Source organism: Tinamus guttatus, unplaced genomic scaffold, assembly GCF_059628265.1.
Source record: "Tinamus guttatus ecotype Peru unplaced genomic scaffold, ASM5962826v1 Tinamus_guttatus_pri_ptg000240l, whole genome shotgun sequence".
Lineage (NCBI taxonomy): Eukaryota > Metazoa > Chordata > Aves > Tinamiformes > Tinamidae > Tinamus > Tinamus guttatus.
The window spans coordinates 11048423-11066076 of record NW_028288774.1 but is presented as its reverse complement, the minus strand read 5'-3'; the positions used below and the strand labels follow the sequence as shown (position 1 = coordinate 11066076).

General features: G+C 40.5%; 1 protein-coding gene across 2 annotated transcripts in view; it reads right to left on the bottom strand.

Annotated features, from left to right (window-relative positions):
* KCNQ1 (potassium voltage-gated channel subfamily Q member 1) overlaps nt 1-17654 on the bottom strand; it is a 278960-nt gene that overhangs the window by 171114 nt on the left and 90192 nt on the right. For both annotated transcript variants that reach the window (XM_088525848.1, XM_088525849.1), the window contains one exon: nt 16482-16602. In XM_088525848.1, coding sequence (XP_088381974.1) covers nt 16482-16602 — 121 coding nt within the window. The remainder of the gene's footprint in view (nt 1-16481; nt 16603-17654) is intronic.

Genomic DNA, 17654 nt, shown 5'->3' with positions numbered 1-17654 from the left:
TCAACAGGTCTTTTCCCCTTATTCAACTGTCGAGGAGAACAAACGCATTGTACAGTGAGGATTATAAATGAGCCTATGCCCAGAGTTAAAACCCAACTTTGGAATATGTACATGCTGTCATTTTGAATTTAATCCCTCAAATATTGACAACTTTTGTCCTATGAAAAATATTTACAAGACAAAAAGATGTTTTTAATAATCATTCATATCCATAAGACAGACTGCAGAAGTATATACTTTCTAATGAAAGGGACATCCTGGCCACAGATTTATCCATGGATTTGGCAACTCCCTTGAAAAGTTGGTAATAAACCTTTAATTTCTCACTCTCCTACAATTAGATAAAAATTTGTTGTTTAACAGTGTTACTGGAAGGCCCAAAAGTACACACTTAACTTCCAGTATGTAAAAAGCCCTGATGTACTTTGGGAAACTTGTATAGAAATCCCACTTTGATGCTCATTTTAAAGGTTCAAATAGTAATTTAGTAGTTCCTCAAGTTGAGTTGTCACACCAGGCAATGAAATGAGATTAAATTGCCTAAGACATCACACTGATATCAAACTAATTGATATAATCTATAACATCCATCTTCAGTGTCATGTGGATTACAATATTTGGGGGAGTAGAAATGCGCTAATTCCTGAAGTTTCAGATTTTGATACACTCGTGCTTCCCCCTTCCCCACCTTTCATATTGCTCTATATGTTTATTTTTAAGATCCTGTTTTCTTAATGAAGCACTCATTAATAGAAGTAAAAGATATAGCTTCAATTTGCTTTCCTTATAGAGCAATACTTCTAACTGATCCCTTCTGTATTTAAACATGTTTGTCCACAGACAGTAAAAGGTGTGGACAGATGTGGGACAGATCAAAAGGAAAGTGGACAGATCCCAACGCAGACGTAGCTGCTCTTGAGCTTTATATGAAGGTACCGAAGGGTAACAATTCCTTCCTCCATTTCAAACCTGGACAGATGTAGCAACTTTGAAAAGGGTATCCTCATCTCACAAATGCATTTTAACAGCTGTAAGTTTCTATTCATCCTTAGGCTACTTTTTGTGTAACCACTACTAAATCAGCACTTTCTGTAGCTTGCCTCCCTGCCTGCAATACAGCAGTACCTCCCCTCCACCACGGCTGTACACGTTAAAAGGAGGATTAAGATGGAAATTGCTTTGAGGGACAAGTACTAAAGAGAAGTAAATAGAGGACTCCTATACAACCCTATTCTTCAAGTCCTGTCACATAATACTGATATTTTGGAAGGTATATCTTTTATTTGACATAGAGAGAAATAAAACATACTGGTATTAAAAAAGTACTTGGAAGTGATGCTCTAAGCCATACACTCTCAAAGAACTGCTGCAATTTTTTTCTCTCTCAAACAGAGCTTTGTTACACTTTTCTCACTATAATCTGGAAGACACTGTATCCAATTTCACAATGGGAACAGAACTATGCTAGAAGTGAAAACATTTAGTTCAAGGTCAATGTCATCTCACTAGTTAGACTTTGCACGAGAATGAAAACATCCACAGAAGTGTCACAGGAAATCAATCTGAACCTACCTGCCAAGAAAAAGAGAGAAATAGAGATACCCCTGGGTAAATTTCCAGAAGGGCTTCCAAGCCCTTCAAGCTAGGCTCCAAATACTATCTGAAAGTCTGATGAATCTGTCTCATCATCCAGGTCAAACTCACTTCAGATCACCTTATGCTTTTGGGGATTCAGAGGACAGCAAAAAGCATTTGTGAAAATCTTTCCTGATTTTTCCTGTGTGTGTGTGGCGGCGGGGGGAAGGGGATAGTTCATCAGTGTCAACAACTTAACAGCAGTAAAGATTCTGGCTTACCATAAACAGAGAACCACTGCTCCAGAACAAACATAGTTGGGCCTTAGCCTGGCATCTTCCCCAACGGTTCCACTGCTCACGTGCTGCGCACCTGGGTACTGCAGGGCCTCATTAAACTACAGGCATTTCCCATTTTTCAAGCCTAGATACTGTCTCATCCTCTCCCTCATAGAAGAAAAAGTTATATGCAGAGAACAACTTAGAAAGATGGTTTCTTGTTGCTTCCCGTGTGGATTGTGCCTTGTGTAACGGCAAGGCTGTCTAATAAAATAAACCTTTCCGTCAAGCGGAGGCACTGTGAGCTTTCCCTGTTCCTCTTCTCCCCCATCACTACTTATTTTTGTGAAACTTGGTATCATTTAGGCTCCCACAAAATTAAGGCCAAAAACAGCTAATGCTTATTTGAAGATTGGCACCTGGAGACATGGAGATGTTACGATCACAGTGTAACACTAGGTGAAAGATGCTGATTTATGTAGCAATGTATGCACTTCACATGTTTTCTTGTTAACCTTACCTGGCTAAGGAGCTTAAAATATTGAAATCCATGAAGCAGAAATCTTCTGTAAGTATTTCCTGACAGCAAAGCATGCCACAAATGATTACACTCCAATATGAAATACTCACTCCATATATACATATATTTTATATATATGTAAAATGAAGTATTGCCAACCATAATAAAGAAACCGTTAAACCAGAAGACGACATAACTTCCCAACTATCAGTTTTCCATGTAAAATCCAACACTCTACAATAGTAACTTTCAGTGACACACTAGGAAAAGGCAATGAAAACCTGAGGGTTCCCTCCCAGCTCAGTCACTGATGCCTGATTGTGTCTAGTTGAAGCTGAATGGTTTCATCACTATTTATAGCAGTTTGTCTTATCTTTTGAGGGCCTTCCCTCCTTCTGTCACTACTATCAATTCTAACTAAAGAAGCCTCTTGAGAGGCGAATAACCAACATATGATCGTAGTGTCGCTTTTACATCCAAATGCTAAACAAATACCATAAAAATGGGAGAAGGGAGAAAAGAGATGCTGGCTCCCAGGGACGTTTTCCGTGTGGCTGGAGCATTGGTGGTACAAAGAGTGATGAGACCACACTGGAGCACAACACACAAGCCCCACTGAGTTACCAAGCACTGTAAAGAGCCCTCCCTCAAATGCAGATCTATCAGTCTAGAGGCTGTTGTTACTCAGGCCAGAAAGCAGCGCAAGTCTGATAGCTTTTAAATATGGGATCTTCTTAAGAGGAAACAAGCTCCAGATTAAGAAGATAACACGCTATAAGGAAACTAACTTCTTTTTTTCTCCTCGTATTCTGCCCATAGACCTATTCTCACTATGGACCTATGTCTGAATCTTTCAAAGTTAAGCTGCAAGACTTGTGCCTTAAGTGCCATGATAGATTAGGATTCAGATACATTTCCTTTTAGATTACAATGTTTGATCTCGCTATTCCTGCAGCCTCGCCCACCAGGCAAATTGGGCAGATTCAGCTTCATGTTGAGAGCAGCCAGGTACTTCAGGCAGATGAGGACTGTGATCCAGGCAAGCGACCAACCCAACTGAGGTACCAATGGCAGCATTTTAATGCTCTGCAAGCACTGAAGGCAGCAACTGCACTGAGCCCACACTAATGGCACTGAGCATTACTCAGCTAGTCTTCCCAGGAATATATTGAGCAGGAGTGCAAAAGAGGGGAGAGAGCCTAAAATGGGGTCTCTACAGAGTTAGCTTGACCCAAATCTCCCATGCAAACCCAACACACACAGGTCTCGTACTTGGGCCTCCTAACAGAAGCCACAGTCTTTGAAACAGGATGTACAGATTAACTATCATCCTCCACCCACAGAGATATCAACACTTCGGTGAGATGCCTGGAAGTAGCAAATATGGAAAGCACAACAGGCAGGTCCTCTACAACCTCATCAGCAATGGAAATAAATCTAACATATAAGACCACAATACTCATTTTGCCATCACATGCACATTGGCTTTTTTTTTTTTTGGTAAAATTTTGTCTTTTGTTTGTAAAATTTTGCTTCCTATTCCATTCTATTTGCAACATCAGTGTATGCAGCTGAAGTATAAGAAGAATGCACTCATGCCATCCCACTATATTAAGTTTGCCATCCAGTTGACTATTACAATGAATGCATGAACAATTTAAAAGTAGGTGTAATTTCATATATAACATGACTGCCCCCTTGTGTTAAACTAGATCTGCTTTCACGATTTCCACATCTCTTCTTATTTCATTTTTTTTTTTTTTAAGATTAAAAAAACGCAGTATGAAACGAGGCAGATATAAAAGGCAACTCACTAAGAAGTCTGAACGTAGAAGCCTGGGCCAAGACGCGGAACAGCACGAAGAGCCTCCAGAGAGGCCTAGAGATGCACACACACATATCCAAGTCCTGCCGCATACAGCTTAGATGTTTACATATTAAATCATTTGCTCAGACAAAACAACAAATTTGCTAAATATTTAGTCGCAAGTTTGGAAGGATTCATATGAGCTTTCTGATCAGAATTCAGTCCCACATATAATTTACATCATTAATGTATTATGCATGTTTTGAGAAACTTTGACGTTATTTCAAATTTGCAACAAAATGTTATCATCCATCCCCGACACAGGGGGCCAAAGTAGGTACGTGGGATTCAGGCAGACATCAGGAACCCATGTGGCACATGGGAAGTGCAAAACAAGGCCTTGGACTCTGGCCAGCCAGGAGAGAACTGCCATCGAGGAAATATGGGCAGATTATTTTTCTTCACCAAGAGGGTGAACGTCAGTGAGAGCCTGTGGATGATGCTGGCAGATGGCAGGCAGAGCTAGATTAGATGTGTGTCATCAAGAACCAAGGGAAGAAGAAGTGGGTGTCTTGTTTTATGGTTAAAGGAAATAGAAGAGGGAGATGCACTCTGGGCAAGGAAGAACATCTGTCACAGAGAAGTGAGTTAGATGTCTTGGGCTAGAACCTTACCCCCTCAAAAAGCCAGATCACAATAAAATAAAATGCCTCCTTTTTAGTCATTTCCTCCCCCATGGATCTGGATGGAAAGTTAAGGGATGAGGAAAGGACTGCATTTATTTCCCAGAACATGCTGCTTCTGAGCAGACCTCCAGAGCTGCACAACCCCTAGAGCAGCGCCCAGTGCCCAGGGCACAGCATCACCCAAACTGATCTCAGAAAAATATGAAGCCATCGGGTCAGCTTTTACAGTCTGAGTCACTTGGATACACCGATGCCAACAGAATTAAAGGCATCACATGCCAAAGATAAACATGCCCCGCAGCACCACGAATACGGGCTAACTTCTCTCTCCTGCTAGCTGCGTGCTTGCCCAGGCCGTTCAAACCACTACCCTTTCCATTCAGCGAAGCTTCCATCCTTCAGGTACTCTTTCCTCCCTTTTTTTTCCCCCACCAACTGCTTCATCACAGCATCTCTAAGGCTTACCCCTTCCTCTCCAACCCTCCCCACAGCTGCTCCTTCACATGTCTCTAGTGTTGTCACCCTCCAACGAATTGCCCAGAGGAAATGCAGATGGGATGAGGCTAAGCCAGTAATTAAGGCCCAGCTCTCAGACTCATTTTACCTTCCTACTCTCCGAATTATCTTTCTTCTCTTCGTTCTCTGTCCTACATCCGTCAATACTACCACACACATTTCAAATATTTATTTCCATATTTTCTCTGTATCTTCCTCAAAAAAAGGGAATTGCTAGATGTGGTACAACTTAAAAGCTTCAGTTCTTAGTAATGCTGCGAGGCCTATAGCGTATACTACGTGCCAATTCATAATTTACAGTAAACCACCCAAATCTTTCAAACAAAGAGACAGGAACATTTAGGAGCTCTAATAATCTGATCCTGCTGTTTGTAGCATATGGTAATTTTAAATTATTCATGTGTTTCAATGTGGAAGCGATTTAACATAATTTAGCAAACCTGAGGCCTACATTAAGTTGTAATAATGATGAATGGATGCGACACGACACATACACTTACACAGAACCCCAGAGGCCTGCACACGAAGGAAGTACCCCTGAAGACCTGGCAGGTGCCCCTGCGTGGGTGGCCTGAAAACAGTAAAACTACAAATAGCCTTTTTTCATATTCCCCCCTGCAAAAGTAAAGGATCTTGATTGCAGAGAGTTACCCAGGGTGGGGATAAGAATGCAATCCACTGAGGTTATTCAAGTGAGCACCAAAAATCTTAAACAGACAGGACTGCTTTAGCTTTCTAAAATATTTTTTTTTTCCTAAAAATACTGAGAACCATTACTAAACTCTCTAAAAGACAAATATACTGTGGTTGCATCATTCCATTTATTTATTTATCAATATATTCCATAATTTATTATCCCTACAACCAGTTTAGGACTCAAACACACAGATCTCACATGGTTCTCAGCACATTTTCCATACACACACACACACACAACCAAGTACTATACAAACCCTTTAGGAAAAAGTATGCAAATCTCCACTTTTTGCTCCAAAAAAACAAAAATTAGTCACAAAGCCAAAGCACTTAGAAGTACTCAGCATAACAGTGAGTGGCATGGTAACTTTTGAGTGTATTTATCACAGCTAGGACATCGACTGAATTCTATAACATTTACTTAACCACGCAACTGCCTTCCTGCCTCCCCACCATTACTTAGCCTATGCAATGGCAATAACTGTTAAATGTTGAAAATTTGACAATTTGAAAAAAGTATAGGGTGGAGAGAGAGGAAAGAAGAGATTAATGTTTATGCTGCTGTGCCAGACATCCTCCAAATCTCAGCAACAGTATGGGGCTTTTCTAAAATCCGATCAGCACCAGGTTGCCAAATTTTCCCCAACGCTCTGCTAAAATGGAAAAGTGATTCCTAGCAGAGCCGTATTTCAGCCCCTCTTCAGGAAGGACAGGTAGAGCGTAAAGGCAGGACTCGTGTTGTTTGTGATTTGTAAGCTTACTGCCAAGCACAGCGGGACTCCCAGTCCAGCCTGGAGTCTCTGGAAACTACTACAGGGAAAAACCGGCACACGTGGCAGTTCAGGATCTGAGACTTCAGGTAGGAGAGAAGAAAAGGATGCATTTCACCTCTGCAACCTCTCTCTGTGCTCCAAACACACAGCTCTCCAACACTTACATTAAGTAATGAAGGGAATTTGACCCCTAGCTTATAGATCTGAGCCAGTAACTCCTGCTTCAGACAAGCTTGATTCTTTGGTTTTCAAACACAACGTTCAGAGATAACCCTACACATTAAAACCCCCTCAGATCTGCTGACAGCTCACCACGCTAACAAAAAGGCCTTTCACATAGCTCTGTGGGACAGCTCAACACAAGTTGCCATTTTTTGGTTAAAACTAACGTTGCAAACAAAGGCTTGTGAGGATTTTCCTAACTGTGAGTCAGGAAGTCCTTCTACAGAAGTGACCACCTCGAGAAGAGTTGCACTGCTGCTTCCCACCTTTTCCTGCAGCACAGCTTTCTAAACAAGCAGCAAAGGGATCAGAAGTCAGTAAGAATGGGCTAATGTGCATGGAAAAAGCCTTTACAGCAAACAGAAATATAAGCTGCTTGCCAAGAACCCAACCAATACTTTTCTTTATACAATATTACTGTCTCTTGTGACATTCTCATGGGCTCAGAATTCAGATCAAGTCCCTGGACTGCAATCACTCCCAAGACGTCCCCTCTGAAGGATCAGTGACTTTTCTGCACCGTGACATCTGGCTGCACAGAAGATGAGCTTTGCTGGAGGGCAGGCCTCAGGCCAAAAGCATATGAAGGACGACTGATAACAAAGTTTATCCCTTTCTGGCCCACCTTTCTTCGTACAGGATAGTCAAGACTTCTACATACGGAGAAAAAAGAAAGAAAGAAAGAAAAATCATACAAAGGCAAACACATCAGGTTTTCTTGTGAAAGAGAGAAGCAGAGAAAGAGCCTGCCATAATGATTAGTTTTGTTTTTATCCTGAGGTGCTCTGCAACCATAGAAATGAGACTACTGCAAGAAGCTAAGAAAAACGCAAGCCAAAACACAACCACAAGCAAAAGGTCAGGTGCTCAACTGCAGTTTGCTAACAAGCTGACAATTACGGCAAGGGATTCACGGGATTTTGTCAACAATGCAAAGAAATATTTTTAGGTTTTCCCACTCCCGTTCCCACTCTGCAGTTTCCTGTGGCAAACAAAGAAACAAAAAAACAACCTACAGTTCTACATACAGGGATAACAAATTGAATATAAAAAAATGTGTTCTCAGCTGCAATTATTGTAATTCTTTGTATTCACAGGAAGAAGGCAAATTTCAGGGAACAGCTACGTGGTCACCCGCGGCCCCGAAGCGCCAGGCAGGGCGCGAGGGCCGGGTCCCTGCGCCTCAAGGCCCTGGCGCCCGCGACGGCGGGTAGCGCGGCTGCCTGGGGCCTCTCCCCTGGACTTGGCAAGCACTGCAAGCAAAGCCTTCCCGCTCAGCAACCAGGCAGTTTCCTACAAATCTTTGCTAGATCAGTTCTATCTTGCATAGCAGAGCATTATAGAGTATATCTTGTTTTTCACCTAAGGGGAAGAAAATACTGTTGTTAGGGAACAGAAGCAGTTGCAGAAGAAATCCTTTAAGATGTGTTTGACACATCAGGAAGTCTACAGCATGCAACTTCCTGAACAATCACAGCATTACAATAGATAAACTACACCATTTACACCTTTTCAAATTGTTTCCTTGCGCATTAACACTGCTGAAATAAGGTATTTTCCTTAGCCTTGCTGCCTTGTTACTCTGTTTAGCAATATTTAAACCAGCTGGTGATTTCCATTTTTCCAAAGTAATGCACTATACCACAAAAGATGCTCTCATAAGACCTTATTAGAAACGAAATATTATCCACGTATTAAAATATAAACATCCCCTGGGTCATACCTACCATTGGTTTTTAATATAATACTGTTCCACGCCTGGACTTGATCATTAAGTCCAGAATTAGACTGTTAGGTCAGTAACGTATTAGACAAACTATTTGCGCGCCAGGGTGGCTTTGAGCTACACCTGTTCCAAACATAAACACACAGATTCCTGTAGCTACATACTCATCCGCTGTCAGCATTTCAGTAATGAACATCAATAATTAGAATCAGAATTTTGCCAGAACGTTCGCTTGTTAATTTGTCTCTACACACCAGATGATGCCTCCCTGCTCACCTACGTCTCCTCATGGGCATACACTGACCTTGACAGGCACTGCTTCAACCTCGTACTGATACCGGAGAGTCTTGCTGGAAACCAGGATGCCAAATGCAGATACGTTTGTTGCCCTGCTTTAGCTCCATATATACAGCATGTCTGGGCATAAGGCCATATATGCAGTTCAACATATGCCATTTTATTTGCTATTTAAAAGTTTGTAACATTTTAAAAATTCATAATGAATATTTTATTACCATAATATTTTTACTATTATTTATTATATAAACAATTATATATAAGTAATTATTATTTATTATATAAACAATAAACCTCCAGCCAAACTTCTGCCCAATTTATTGAAAATAATTACTTTAACAGTGGAAGTGCTGGGCTTCCCCCTGCAGAAGTAGATAGGTTATAAACTATGATGTTTTTTAATATTTTTTGCTGGATCCCTTGTATCTTTAAAAAAAAAAGGCAAAAGGAAAAAAATGTTTATTTATGTTTTTAATTTTCATTCTGGAGCTAACTCAAGACAACCATAAATTTAACTTCGCAAAATGCTAGATAAAGTGGAACATTTTATTGTCATCCCCCACCTCCCCCTAAGTTTTGTGCTTATTATTCTGCACAGTGCCCAAAGCAAATAATGATAAAAGTTAGTAAGTGGGGAGTTGCTTGTTGTTTTTTACAGCATAGGAGCCCTGTACTTCTGAATCACTAAGCAGCTGGAGTCTGCCTTAATTACTTAACATCAATCAAGATGTATACCAGCACTTGGAGACCAAGGAATGCAACATTCATCTGCAACACAAAAGAAATAGCTCAGCTATCTTAGCTTCTGCCTAGATGGTTTGTGCACTAGCAAAAGTCAACAAATTATTTTTATACTATGTCAGAAACCTAAGTGAGCCAAGTGCTAATCTTACGCTGAACAAGAATTCCTCCGTGACAATTTATGGTAAGTGAGAAGAGACTGCGGGAATATGATTTCATAAACGCCTGCAGCCTTTACCAGCGAGCGTGTTTGTCCAGTGTTTTACTGCCTTCTGGTAAACAGCACCAGTGCTGTTTACCAGGGTTTTCCCCGACGATAAACACATAAATAAGTAAAATAAATAAGAGATGAATGCTCAGACTCCAAGTTCCTTTCTCACCTACTGACTTCCTGCGCTTGCAAAAGCCAATTCTTTGCTTGTTGCTAATACTAAAACACAGCACAGCGGTGCCGCGCTGAACCCGTCCGAGCTCCGCAGTCGGCCTTTCGCAAGATCAAAGGAGATGATCTAATTATCCCTTCTGCTCTTCAGATCCACTGGTGTAAACTACACACTCTATTTAATCTATGAAAGAGGCAGCCACCTACCACAGCACACAAGGCCTTCTCCCCAAGGGCCGAGATAAAAGGCAGCAGCGGGCACATGGCGCAGATGTTGGCCACATTCAGCGCGGCGCGACTGGAGGCAGCTCCGCTCCTCCGGTGTCGGGGGCGAAACGAGACACTAGGAAGATCTGCACAAGCCTGAACATCAGTGTAGATCGGACAATCTACTTGGAAGAATGAGGGTATGAATATGGTACCTTGGAAAACGGTGGCAGCCAACGTCAGTCAACTCTGTAGTGGACACTGGATGCTAAAAGTATTTATGATTATTATAGGACACAGAGACTGTTTGTGACACTGTACAAACACTGAACACCTGCAGCCTCCAGGCACAGACCTAGAGAGACAGAACAGAAACACAGACAGATGCAACAGCCCCTGGAAGAAAGGGAATAACCTCCTCCTCTCAGCATGGCTGCAGCAACAGCAATTTTTCAGATGTCAAAGGGAGAAGTTTTTAGGATAACTTTGGAGCAAGTTGCATGCCTGTTTCCCTCTGCAATATAACCTGAAAAACCTGGGAATATAACCCAGTATAACCCAGGGAAATTTCAGTGCGATGATGGCACTGAAAGCGTTACAGTTCCTCATTCATCACTATTTGGCAATTTTCTTATAAAGAGGTACGTTTTCTTGTTAAAGTCAACTTTAGAGATACTGCACATCCTCAAATAGTTCAAAGAAGCCAGAACAAATTAGAAAAATCAAATTTCTAATCTGCCTAGAGTTGTACTTAGCAGCTTCATTTATGCTCTGTTTATACTCAGAGCACAGGACACAATACTTTTCCACGCTAAGGAGAATAACTCAGGGAAATGTTTTTTCCCCCCTTCCTAGCGAACTATTAAATCATGAGAGGCTGTAAACATTATTTCCAAGGGAATTTGATAACACACTAAAATGTGCCAAACAACGAAGAAATGCTGCCTATCATATCGCAAGCCCTGAAGAACTTCCTTCTGCAAGTAAATTGAATGAAGGGAATAACAAAAAGAACAGTGACCAGCAACGCTTGAACATTAAATTCGGGTCTTAACTCAAGCATGTTTCTGCATACAATTGCTATCACTGCTATTCTCCTAACATGACCCACTATTAGCAATAAAACAGACCCTGTGTAAATCATGGTTCAAATATCCTTAGCAGCTTTTCAAACAGAATTCTTGTGAGAGTACTAGTCTGCCATTAGATCTGACCACTTGAGAGTAAGAAAAAAGAAATATTTGCTCAGACTTCCTAGGCCGTTTTGGCATAGAAGACAGATAAAAGCAGGAATCTTACAAAATGAGCTATTAAATCAAAGCAAATAGGGATTCCCCTCACTGATAAACCTACAGAAAAGAGACAGTTATAAACCACATTCAGCACTGTTTGTTCTGGACAACGTGGTTATGTCTCATACCAACAGATTATTTACTGCTTAATAAAATAACACGTTAATAAATATCTTAATGAAACTACTAAGAAAACATGCCAATGGTAACTACAGCACCATGGACACTGCACACAGGTTTTCTCAGCCCACTTTGGTTATCTGATTTGTTTTTTTAAAGTGTCCAAAAGCATTCATTTGAATAATTTGGGGAGATCCATTTGTTATAATTTCTTCTTACACCAAAAACAATTGAAAAAAAAGACTAAATTTATTTACTTATTTCATCTATTGCACAGCTATAAGCAAAACCAATAACAACAGCAAAAAGAGGATTTTGTTTTTTAAAGTGCCTCCATATCTGAGATGTTGACAGAGAAAGCAGGAAGACAGAGTTGATGTTAGGACTCAGGATGTTGTGAGCATGGAAATACACTTAAAAGCAGCTGTGCTTTAGTGTATGTCTACTGCCCATCTTTGATTTATTTTTAAATTTCTGCATTATGTTTAGGCTATACTTAGAAGATGGTTCCCCCCTCCAGAATTACTTTTATTAAGAAGATGAAGAAAATACTTTAAAGACATAACAGCATTTATATAAGGATGTTTTGGATTAACAGTTCTTCATTGTGTTCTCCTCTTCCTTTTTCAGCTCAGTTCCACCTATTTTTCCCCCCTCCTCCTCCTGCTCCCCCTGTTCCATGCTCAGAAGCTTGATTCATTTCTTTTTATTACCTCAACCAATGCTAAACACAAAGTTTAAGAAGATTCCGAAATTAAGCAATTATATGAACGCAGACAGGGAAAGAACCTCTTGGTAACAAAGGCTTGACTATTGTAAGTAGCATCGATTTGCTGCTGCTCTGAAATGCAAATAGAACAAAAGATCCAATGAAGTGAAACAGGGGAGAGGAGACAATACGGGAACATGCTGATTAGAGAGAAGGAAAACAGGGAAAAGTCCAAAGAGGAGGTATGCTGTTGCTCCTCATTTTACATTTCACTTTCACAAGAGAGCAGACCACGAAGATCCTTAAACAAAGCCCTGGAGAGGCAAGGCTTATCTCACTCAGTACGCTGTTTGCTGCATTCCTCAGAGGACTGCGACAGCTCATTGCAGAGGTGAGCTCTGACAGCTGATCGCACACACGGCCCGCCCCGACGCGCAGGTCCTGCCTGGGAGACGTCTCACGAGGGCAGCGCGGCCGCCCGCCCCAGCGCTGCTGTCCCCGCGGGGACCTGCCTGCGGCTCCGGCTTTCGGCGGGATTCAACCCCTTTCTTGTTGGGCCATCGGGTTTCAAATTGCTTCTGTATTTTTGTTTACTCAAATTAGCAGCACGAAATGATTAACTGGTACAGTAATCTTTCCATGTGGCATATACCACAGAAATGGTCTATATTAATTTGACTATTCATTTTCAAACCAAGTTTAAATTACAGCCAGGGCTATGGCCTGCAAACAATCCTGCATTACTACTATGGACAAGGACAATCCTATTAGACTCAGGGGGAATACGCACTTACCTTAAGAGAGAGAGAGAGAGAGAGAGAGAGAGAGAGAGAGAGAGAGAAAGAGAGAAAGGTTTTTGTGTAAGCAAGCAGGGCGCTAAACAGGAATTTAAAGGAGACTTTGGGCCAACAAGCCCAAAGTCCCTTATCGTGAGGGTTGAAAGATCATGTTTTCCTTCCATCATCCAAAGCAAAGCAAGGAAAAAAACTTAGCCTTTTTTTTTCCTTTTTTTAAAATTAGGAACGATGCCAAGTGCCTGCCTGTCAGTTATACAGTAGGTACTCCACGCTTTAGCCAGAGGATTTATATTACTTGTCAGAAAGAAATATTTTTCACACAGTCAACCAAAACGCACTTTCCAGGTATTTTCCAGGAGCGTGCCTCCAATTAACCGTGTGATAGTTACTCATGTATTTACTGCTTTCCAAAAAATCATTGTTTATTCTGGAGTCACCTTGCTGTGGTTTCTGGATAAACGAACTCACATGTTGCAATAAATATAGAATTGACAGGAAATAGTTTTACTAATTCCAAATTAAGCATCCTTAGATCAAGAGTTGGACGTTCCACTTCTGCTCCTGAAACTGTCTTCATGCTCCTGCCTCCTTGATAGACTATGGATTGCTTTTAAGACCTGAAAAAGAACTGCCTGCACGTAATTTGATTTTTTTTTTTTTTTTTAATGAATCTAAGTACCTGGAAGTACTTCCCTTATTTCCTTAACAAATCTAGAATGATCACATAAATGAACATACCTATGATGGACTTTAAGGAAATAATACAGTTCACAGGTTGGGGACATCAGAACAAAATCATCCTGGATTCTCTTGGACAAAGCATAATTTTCAAGCTTGACAATTAAAAACACAGACAAGGATCTGAAATGACTAACCACTTCTGTTATATAGGAAATTATTAAGTGGCGACAGGTTTGCACACAGAAATATATCCATTGCTCAGCCCTAAATTCTACTCCCTTTAGCCTAACATTGGTGTTCTACTGAAATGTGTGAAAAGTTATTTGTTCCCTAAGTCTTTGAAAGGAAGATGGAAAAAGTAGCACGTGCTGAAACAGTTTGTGGAAATCGAGCGCTTTTCGGCGTTCACCAGCACAGGTACCTGCTGCCGCGCGGCCCGCTGGCTTTGAGGCCACCTCGTGCTAGCAGACAGCAAGACCCAAGAGCGAAAACAAACATCAAAATGTCTCTCATTTCCAAATATTTGGCAAGATCTGTTAGCTGAACGTTCCAACACACCCAACCGACATTACAAAATACAGGGTTTTCATTAACACTTTGCCAAGACCTTCTGTCTGCAGTCTACCTGGCCTTGGTTCAGGCCTTTTAGGAAGTGCATACAAAGTAAATGTGCTTCTAAGGAACAGGCCTCAGCTCTACCACTTCCTGGCACCCATGCTTCAAAGGGCACATTTTAAATCATATTTTATCCAGTTTTCCATTTGATCCAGCTATCAATCTTAAAAAATAAAAATAAAAAACACAGCTGGCACTTTCTTGCTCCCTAGTAGATATTTAATCAAGTCAAATAAGGGAATATGCTTTATATCATCCCATCGCTCATGACCTGGAGCAATGTAGCAATTACAGCAAATGTTATGACCAAAAATTAAGGAAGTAATAAAGAAATATGTGTATTACTAGAAGACTGGGGTGGTAGTCCAGTAAGTACTCGTTTTTTAGCTGATGCACATTACGTTTATCGTAAGGTCTCCCACAGGCATTCATACAGGAAAAAAAAAAAAAAAAAAAACTCAAATGTAACTGTTAGATAGGGAATTGACTTAAAACTAGTGGAACACCTTTCTACTTGAAATGTGTCAATGAAAATGGCAAAATGAAATAACTAAGTCCATTCCAAAATACAAAAGGATAATGAAAAGCCCTAGCACCAAAGATTAGTGTTCCTAAAGAAAGCTTAGCATGTTGTGGTAAACTAAAATTTCTAAAAAGCTGTGCAACGGAAACTTCCTAGATCTGCTTCTGCTGCTCAGTTATTCCTGTCGAAGGTGGGAGGAAATTTATGACTTCCTCCTCCTGCTTGTACCACTATGAAATCTTCCAGCATAAAAGTCTCCCAAATTCTCTGCCTACAAATATATGGACATTTACATGGTTCAGCTGAAAATGCAAGGCCTTTTTTGGCGGGAGGCGCAGGGGAGGCCCCCAGGAAAGTACAGATTTTAAAAAGAACTCTAAAAGACGCTCCACAAAAGTATTTATGCCTTTCCCTGCTATCTACCTTGGAAGAAGGACAGAAAATTAGCAGCAGGTAGTTCTGCTTGTTTTGTACCTCCGAAATATGAGTATGCCAAGAATTTTCATCTGTGGTTTTACTCAGATTTCTAGGAATAGGAGGGGAAGAAACTCTCTCACTCCTTTATCAACTCAGTCTTTCAGAGAATGTGACACATTCAAATATAGCAAATAATATGTCAGGAAAACTTTTAAGGCATTTAGATAAAAATCCTTTTTTTTGCGATTCTCAAGCCGTTTTTCCTAGTGAAATCATAGTCCAATTAAATCTTCATTGTTCAAAATCTCCTTGAGAATAATCTGGAAGTCTGCACATAATAATTTAGCACAGAAGTTATGTGGAAAAACTCCTTTTAGGAAGGAAACAAAACCAACAAAAATGCAAGACTATTTCAGACCATTTTTATATGCCACAAAGCAGTAATAAAGATCAAAACAGTTCCTTGCTTCCAATGCAGATCATCAATTGTCTGTTCGGGAAGGTGCCACCAAGATTGAAAGACGAGTATTTCATCTAAGAAGTATTTCAAAAAATGCACTTTGCAGTCATTCCACTGGAAAATGATGGAGGAGAAATATAATTCTCAATAAGCAAATACTCCCACATGTTGTCTCCATGTGAAAATCTTGAGGCCATCAACCACCAGCTGCCCACAGACATTTGCTAAAAACTAAAGCCTGTGTCACAGCCAAGTGAACTTTTCTTCAGGTCAACATTAAGATTTACTGGCACTCAGCACAGCACACACCAACTTCAAGGTAAAAACTTTTGACACAAATAGCTGAGATAGCCCCATCAGCTCCATCCTTCAGCTCCTCCCACCTGCATTGGCTTCTCTTGTGCAAGTCAACTAATGCACTATTCAACAGCCTTGACTTACTGTGAGATGTGAGTTATTGGGGTCAACAGTGTCTCACCCTCCAGGTCAAGCTCATCTGCAAAGCTGTTGGTCCTGATGAAGGGTGCTGTGTTCACGTCTAAAAACGCTGGATTTTTTTTCACTGTGAGGAAACATGTAGATAAGGGTTAAAGCAGTAGTACTCAGCCTTTTTTTCAAGATAGGTTTACTACTTGTTTGCGCATCTGAAAAAATTGAAATATCTCATTAAAATTAACAAAAGAAGAGTTAGTGGCAGAATTACCTGCATACCAATACTTACATGCATCCAAGCAACTAGGCAGGCTACCACAGATTTCATTTTTAAACTCTGGCTTCAAAATTCTGCCCAACTCTAGCATTAAGAACCCCAAGTGCCCTTAGCAATGCGATCCTAACCTTTGTCAGAGAAGCCACAGCACTTCCTTACACATAAAATCACTACTATATTTATACATGACTATAAATGAATTGCACAGAGAAGAAAAGCAACAATAAGCAATATTCCGTAAGAATCATAAGTTGAATAAGAGAACAAGTAGTCTGAAATCCCAGAATTTGGGAGAGGAAAAAGCAAAAACCCACAACTATCAGGAGAAAAAAAAAAAAAGATTTTAGAATTATCCTAAAAGCAGGCGTCACTTACAGCACTTAAGAAGAGTTCTATAGTAAATTTTAGCCAGTGTCAGAATCCTATTTCTTGGCATCAGTATGATGTTACTTAATCAACATTGTGGCAGCCACCAATCAAAACACAGACTGCGAAGCCAGCAAAATAATTTCAGTTTCAGATATAAAGCAAAATGACTTTAAAGTGGACTCCTTTTGGATTTAACTAAATTCAATTTCATTGTTCTACCAGGTACAAATGGAACCTTCCCAGTTTCTAGAACAGGAAGACTTATTTTTTTCTGATGAAAAGTGACAACACTATTGAACTTAAAACTATATTAAGTGTTTGCTGAGTTCCCATGAAATTGCGCTTGTATGAGATATAATACACAGGTGGATTTGTAGAAAAAGTGGGGTTTGGGTCATTACAGTTACTGCTTTCCTGTTTAATATGGTGGGAGATGGGATGAAGAATGATGGAATGAAAAAGCAACAGGAAGCGCAGCTTGTATCCCATCCTATTTGAACTAGTGTGATTATCTGAGAATACTGGGATGAAGAGAT